Below are 7988 nucleotides of genomic sequence, written 5' to 3'. Positions count from 1 at the left end.
TTGCTTAAGTATTCGGTGTACATAAATATGCTTGAATTTTTTTCGTTCGATATGCATTATCTGTATCTTTTCTGAGAATTACAAAAAGCAATTTTTCATTAAATATGATCACAAATATGGCTCAAAATTGTTTGCTGAGTCTTACAGCCTTCATTTTTTAGGTTGAAGTGCAATAAATTGGCGACCGCTCGTTAGACTACAATCTGCTAAAAGAACTGAAGAGGAAGATCAAAACGGTATCCTGCTCTTATGATATGCGCTTTTTGTTCTTAACATTATGATAATCATCGTGTCTTCGCAAAATAGCGATTATGAATTGTCTTCCGTACAGTATGGTTAACAGCTAAGGAGTTCCTGCAAGTAAAAAATTGTTTTTAATTGGTCTAGCATCAGTTTTTAATTCCAACTTATCTGTAAATTATTTGTTTGCTCGAGTTGCAAAAAAAATTGATCGGTGTAAAAACTGTAAAACAAACTAATTGTCAGCAACCAAAAAAAAACTATTTTCCTACAATAGTGGGAAAATAGTACCATCAAAAAAGCAGCACGTTGAGATTCGTTGAGTTTTCAATAAAAATTAATTGATTCTGGAAACGCTTTGAATTTGGATAGAAAACGCGCAGATTTTTCAATGAAAATATAAAAGTTCAATAAGTTTAGCTAAATTCAGCGCATTCGCCCCAATATAATTCAAATTCTTTGAAATGTAATCATTGCCTCCGAAAATCAGGCAAGAAAGATTTGGGAGGCCGTTTTCGAATTTCATGAAATATTTATTGATTTTTAATTTATCTAATGTTATGGTAACAGTGATTGTTTAAATAACACACGTCGAGCTGACGGATATAACTAAATATGTAATAAAAAGAGTTTTTTCAGATTTTTATTATTTGTAACAATCGCGTATATGATTTACAACAAAAGAGCATTGCTCATTGAAACTGAAGGAATGTTATTGCATCGCGTAAACATGTAAGAGTAAATCAATTGAGTTTGAGTTTGATTTTGAGTTTATACGATGATATATTGGCACAAATAAAAAGCAAGCGATTTTATGAAAGCGCCTCACTAACTTTTATTTGTTTACCACAGTTATAAAAAACTGTGTACCAAATTAGTAAGAGAGTTCAAAAACAGCTCTTTTGTCCCAGTATTAGGACTTAAGTTTCATTCGTGTAATGAGGTTTTGTAAACAGTAATTGTGATTTTGAACCATCTTGGAAGCAAATCCAAACAAACAAAATGAGATTTGAAATCGCCGGTAAAACTTAGCTCTAATATATGTTTGATTACTAGAGCTGTTTAAACAAATAACTGTTTAAACTGTGGTCATGTTCGTGAAAGTTACATAATTGAATTTAAAAAAACATTGAAGGGTTGTTGGAATTGATTTTGTTTTAATAAATTGATTTTTTTTATTGGACAAAAGAAATTTCGAAATACAAGAACCGCAAAATTTTGATATTCATACATTTATGGCTCCAAGAAATTCAATATTTTGTAAGCTTAAACATGAAATGCTTTTAAATTAAATTATAAGCCTTTTTTGTTGTTATTATTTAGAAAATGGTTTCATTATGCATTAACTTTTCGGTAAAACATCACCCCTAATATTTGTTGACGAAGGCCTCTACTTACCCGGGTCGAGATATCAGCGCCGTTTCAGCGCATTATTATGTAAGAAGTGCGCTAAATGTGCTAATAATATGTAAGAAATGAATTGAAGGCGCTGAATTGCGCTGAAATGAGCCGAAACGCGCTGATTTTTCAATTTTTTCAGCGCAAAAATCTTACATAATTTTGCGCTAAAATGCGATGAAAATTTGTAAGAAATTTATTCAAAATTTAGCGCTTTTCTTAAAATTATTTAGTGGAATTAAACGCTTTTTGACACCGATTCCTTAATTTTGAACCATTTAATTTTCCTTATTTATCGATTAACTTTTTTCTTAAAAAATGCGCCGGAAAGAGCTGAAAACATGTAAGAAATGCGCAGAAAATTCAGCGCATTTTTTACATAATTTTAATGCATTTATTCCTAAACTGTCTATTGCTATAAAATCAAACTAAATAGGAAGCCTTTCAGGTATGAATGGCGCAGTGGATTGAGTGAAGGCTACGGCACGGGAATGAAGGGTTCGATTCTCAATGATAGCTATTTTTTGAAAGCTCAGTGGTTTTCAGCGCGTTTCTTGTGAAGTTTCAGCGCATTTCAGCGCATTTTTATGTAAGGTTTTTGCGCATAGTTTTTCTTACATAGTTTTTCTCGACCCGGGTAACAATCTCAGAGCAGAAAAAAATTGTAGAGGAAGTTTTTTGCGCAGGTTGCAAATCGACAATTTGAGCGATTAACGCGGTGGGAAAGGGGTAAGGGGGCACTACGGAAAAGATCTGCAATATGTCTAAATATTTCAATGACTAAAATTGATAACCATGTTAATCAATAATAATGATCATGTAAATCTAAGTATGGCAATGACCTTATCACGATTTTAGAAAAATGCATAATTGAGCTAAATGTGGCTCACAATTCTGTTGGATCGGCCTTCTATGTTTTAAGCATAACTTCTGGTCAGAGCTTAATAGCTTTAAAAAGTTTAACAATTAAAAAATGGCATCTGTTTTGCTAATTAGTCAATTTTGTCCACTACTGCTGATCAACACTCCCTTTTTTCCTCCTCTGCCTTTTAATTACATTTATTGAGAAGAAAAATCATTCGCTACGTTGAAACAACAGGTGCCCATGGTGGGTGGGGGTGTGCGTTATGTGCTCTTTAATTGGGGAGAGTAAGGGGGTGGGGTAGGGGAGTTGGGGGGGGGGGGGGGTTGAAGAGTAGACATAAAATAGAACTGCGAGGCTGTTCTGATCATTTTCCCGCATAACTTTCCTCTTGTTCGGTCAAAACGTAACCAGACAGAACATTTTGCCTCAATTATATTGGCAAAATTTGTACCAAAAATGAAACTCTCGATTTTATTTTATCTGCTAATTGGGCAAATTGGATACAAAAATCTGGTTACTGCAAGTGACGTATGTTACCAGTTGAGCCTTAAAGTTGCGGTCGAGATAGAGGGCAAATCTTACTCAAACGTACAATTATGTAATAATGGATATATAAAATTCGGCGAGCCTCAAAACTTGACCGAGCCAGACTTCTTGGGAGAAAATATTTCGGGCGCTGTTTTTGCACCCCTGCTCCACGACATATACTCTTCAGACCCGATAACAACCGATTTCGTTGAACGAGTTCCGGGTGATCCGTCATTTGAAACTTCTATTAGGATATTTTATGAAGACGTGCCGGAAGATCCAGACTTTAACGTTGACTGGTACCTTATGGTGTTATGGGCTAGCCGGTATGTATACGACCCACGAGGCTCCTTCTTCTTCAGAATTAGAATGGCCCAAGATAGCAACTATAAAAATCTCGGTCACGCCCGAATTGTTGTTCTTTTCAAGTACGAAGACATGGAATACACTTTTGTGAACACCAATTCTGGTCAGATGTCGCGTGCAGGCGTCAATGGCGAAAATTTTGGTGAGCAGAAAAATTTGCCTGAATAATATAAAAGCGTGCAGGCCATTTAAAAATAATTAGAGAGAATTTTGAAATTTATGTGCCATAATCGTACCATAATTTTGTTAATTACCGCTTCACGCAGGTTAAAGACAGCCTTTGATTATTTCACGCTCCAAGGAGCAACAGACGGTGGAATAGTAAATAATGCTATGCCCAAATGCTGCCGAATAACTTGTTAGGTTGGATGACTATAAGGTACGAAAAAAACGGACTACTATTTGGTAATTTGATTCTGAATTTGATTTGGAAAAAAATCATGTTTCTACGAAATTCAGAGATTGAAAACGATGCTCTAGGCACATATATGCTCACACAATCAATCTTGTTTAATCTTTGGGAGTCAAAACATGCGCGCCTTTTGCGAAAATGTAACGTTATTTGATTCGAACCAGCATCTCTTACTTGCAAGCCAAGTTTGATAACCGTTACACAGACTGGTGCTAAGCTCCTGAGCTTGGGAGTTTCTTATAACCAATTCTGTCGATATTTCTTGTTGTTCGAGGCGTGGACTCTGTAGGCAATAATACATTGAACAAGTATGGCTTCTTGTCAAGCTATGTCGAGCTATATTTCAAGCGCAGTTTTGGTTGTTATCTCCCAACCTTCAAGTTTATAATTTTTGAGATTTGAACTAGTCGAGATGGATGATATTCGACTCAAAATGAAAGCAGTTTTCCGTCGACGGATGTATACAATTTGTATAGAAAATTGAGTAAAAAACAAAAAACAAAAAAATTACCATACTTCGTTTAACCTTTCACAGACACTTTCTCAACAAATTTTATTTTATAAACAGAAAAGTGACCAAAAAATTTGTCAGCAGTTATTGGAGAACCAAATAATAAAAGGGTAATCATTTTCTCAAATCGCATATAATTCTCGAATTTTTAGTGCAAAAATTTTGATAAGGTTACTCATCACGAATAGGAAAATCATTTATTTGAGTATTTGGAAAGTTAGAAAATTAGATGTCGAGCAGCCAGTGCTTGAGTATCATTGCCGTATGGTAATATCGCAGTAGCTAGTGAATAACATTTATTCGTTAATTAGAGTGACACAACATTGTACGCTCAATCACAACACTTCCGATATGCCAAAATCATTGAATCTACCTAAGAGAAAAAAAATAGTTTTTTTGTCTTTTCGTTCATGCAGCCAATTCTAATTTGAACAAACAGTTTCCTAGGCAATATTCGAAACTGGTTGAACAAACAGTCTAACTTGGTAACTTCGATACTTTGTCGTCTTATCGTTAAAATATCTTACACTTAGACGATGCGTTTGCATAAATTGTTTTCTTGGAACAAATTGGTAAAATTTGGAAGAAAAAAACAAATTAACAACTGAAATCAAAAAGTGGTTAGTCAAGTTATTTGAAGTAACCACAAATTGATGCGCGTACTCACTGCTGGTCGCTCATTTGCACAAAAACAAGGTTAATTTGTATATGAACTGTTATCTTACAACTCGCTAAAAAATTGTAAGCCAGAATATCTCCCAGGTTTAGGCCTTGACTTATAAAAAGCGCCGGACCGCCCTAGACACCAAAAAAGACAACGTTCGACCTATATTGACCATGAAAAGAGATTAGTTCAGCTTTATCGTCATCTCGACTTTAGTTCGACCCAACTCTTTGCTGCCAGATTTTACCTCGACTCAATTTTTGTTGCTTTAATTAAGCCTGACCCATGTTTAGTTTCGACTATACATCAAACAAAAATTGACGCTTGGCTTCAGTTTGGCCCGAATCATGATTAAAGAAACAATCTTTTCATGATTTTTTTGCCTCCAAATATTTTACATGCGAAATCATTTATCACAAATTTTATAATGTAGTAAGCAAGTACGCTTTCTAAACTCTTTTGGAAATTAAACGCCGAAAAATGCCAATTTTTTTTTATATAATGAGAAGAAGATTAGTACCTTTCTTCCATCTTTCATTCGATCAATTAATAAGGCAGTACAGTGCAGCTATGACACGACAATTGATTTATTTCAATACAGTCTAAAATTTTGTGACAGTTTTGCAACGGAGATGAGTTGAACTTCTCTGGTGCAATGCTGTTCAGTTTTCCTCCGTTGGTGCCTCAGTGAGAGCAAAAGAAACAGAAATCACCAAAAACTTCAAAAAATCCAGAACTGAGAAAAACACTCTTACAAAAAGACTAGGGTTCGACCAATGAATAATTTTGCCTCATCGATAAATTAATTTTAATCTTGAAAGCATCTTGCAAGATCTTGCAAGCTTAACATCCTCTTGCAAGATCTTGCAAGATTAATATCCTCTTGCATGATCTTGCAAGATTACCATCCTTCCTCGACTAGGGTTGACCGAATATGGTCTTTTGATATCCTATTACTTGACCCATGAAATTACCCTGCTGGACCCATGAAATAATTTTCCTCAAATTTAAATAAAATGCTCGACTGTGTAATTTTAGTCAATGAAGTCCGCCCTACTAAAGTTTTTAAGTCTTTTCGTAAGTCGAAACATGGGCAGCAGGTTTCCAATCTCTTGATAATTATGCTGATGTGATTAATAAATTTTTCAATTGAGCCAAAGACACTAAAATTGTGAGATTTCATTTTAATCAATTTTCTCGCTTGCAGTCCTAGGGGGCATTAAATATGTTTAAACTTCTTATTCTCAACGAGAGCTTAAACTTCATCTTGTATTTAAATCCTTCCATACTGTTCTGGTTATTTTCCCTAGTCTCAGGTTCTAACTGAAAATGTTGGTTCAGACATACACTTAGTTACTGCATAGGATAATTTAGAATTTTCCAATGTCTTTCTGACCTTATTGTTTTGTTAAGCGTAATCTAATTAGCCCTCATGCAGGCATATATCTGCCTTAAATCTAATCAAAAACTGTATTTTAATTTTTCTTAAAATATAATTTTTGTACCGGCCTATTATAGCCTCCAATATGGTAATCGGAATAGTTGTAGTTCCGAGTACCCCCCTCCCCCTCCCCCCCCCCCTCCCGTTTTTAGTTCAGCTGCAAGTAGCCCGCGAGGTTAATAGGTTTTGTTATAATTCTACAGATTGCCCGGGCGGGTTTTTCTCATCATTTTTCTCTCAAACTAATGCATCAATTTAGTCTAAAACCAAAGGAGGCGTAATTGGGGGAAAACGGGGAAAGCGGGTGGAAAACGTAAAATGTATGCTTGTTTGTTCCCATCGCTCTATTAGAATATCACCCTCTCTTTTACAGTAAAAGGCTGACTAAAATGTCAAAAGAACGAACGGAATGAGCAAAAAAGTTTTTCGCCTATTCAATTCTTTTTTGCATCCCCTCCTCATTAAAAAAAACCGTCTGCTCAAAAACTATGTCACTTCAGATCCCTTCGAACTTCCTGGCTCCGGCACCCCAGAATTACAGAGCATACTTGCTTCCAATGACTCAATTGCACCTTATGGATATGGAAATGGTGTGTGGTACTTCGTGATCGACCCAAATGACCCAGAATCAGTCCTATTTCACACAACTACCACCACCACCACAACAATAACAACAACAACATCATCAACAACAACAGCTACATCGCCAACAACAACTACAACAACTACAACAACCCAACCAAGCACTACACCTGTAACAACCCCAAGTAATACCTCGACCCCTAAGAGTGAGACAATGGGGTTTACAGTTGAGGGTATTTTGCCCGTTGCTGTTATAAGCATTGTTCTCCTTGCTGTTATTTACTTCATGTGGTGAACTTTGACACAAGATGACTTAATAACAAATAATCTATATCCTAAATGTTTATAACATAGATTGGGTGCTGGTTTCGTTCGACGATAGGCAGATAACAGGTTAGGTGATGGAAAATCTACAAAATTAAAAGATTTGGTGAGTTACTCTTTTTAAAAAGTCATTTTAATTCCCCCGTTTTATTTACCGTGAATTACCTGTAAAGACGCTGAGGATGACGCTTTTTAAATCACTTTTTGTTGTCGTGTAAGCATTCCCAGGTCGAGGTGACCAGACTGAATTGAGCTCTGATCATACCATCTTCGAGCACACACATGTTCTCGGTTCGCTCGAATTACATGGTCTAGAAAAAGCTCCGAGCGCTCTTTTGTCTGTACAATGGTCTGGAACTTGTCTGATCAGAGGTCATTTCGATCTGGTACAGTCTGATCAGAGGCAGTTTCAAGTACACACTAGTCTGATCAGAGGCCAAGTCGAGCAAATTTTTGTTTGTTTTTATTTCTTTCTGTTACTGACATATGTTATCTCTGCTAAGAAATAAAAATACAGCAGCATTCTAATCAGAACCCAATTGAGAGTCTGATGGGGTTGAGTCAAGGGGTCCAGCTGATAGCAACTCCCGGTCCCCTCAAGAAATAATTTGGAGTCACTGTAGATCAAGACGTTTTTATGCAAACCTGCCTAAGTTC

At 35.9% G+C, this 7988-nt stretch overlaps 1 protein-coding gene across 1 annotated transcript; it reads left to right on the top strand.

Moving 5' to 3' along the window:
- Positions 1-2889: 2889 nt before the first annotated feature.
- Positions 2890-7445, top strand: LOC142342053 (uncharacterized). Its single transcript, XM_075393233.1, has 2 exons — positions 2890-3539; positions 6926-7445. Exons 1-2 carry the CDS (start codon positions 2960-2962, stop codon positions 7300-7302), a joined length of 957 nt encoding a protein of 318 aa, XP_075249348.1. The 5' UTR covers positions 2890-2959; the 3' UTR covers positions 7303-7445.
- Positions 7446-7988: the final 543 nt, after the last annotated feature.

Source organism: Convolutriloba macropyga, chromosome 7, assembly GCF_964194025.1.
Source record: "Convolutriloba macropyga chromosome 7, txConMacr16.3, whole genome shotgun sequence".
NCBI lineage: Eukaryota > Metazoa > Xenacoelomorpha > Acoela > Convolutidae > Convolutriloba > Convolutriloba macropyga.
This window is presented reverse-complemented; position numbering and strand designations above follow the sequence as displayed.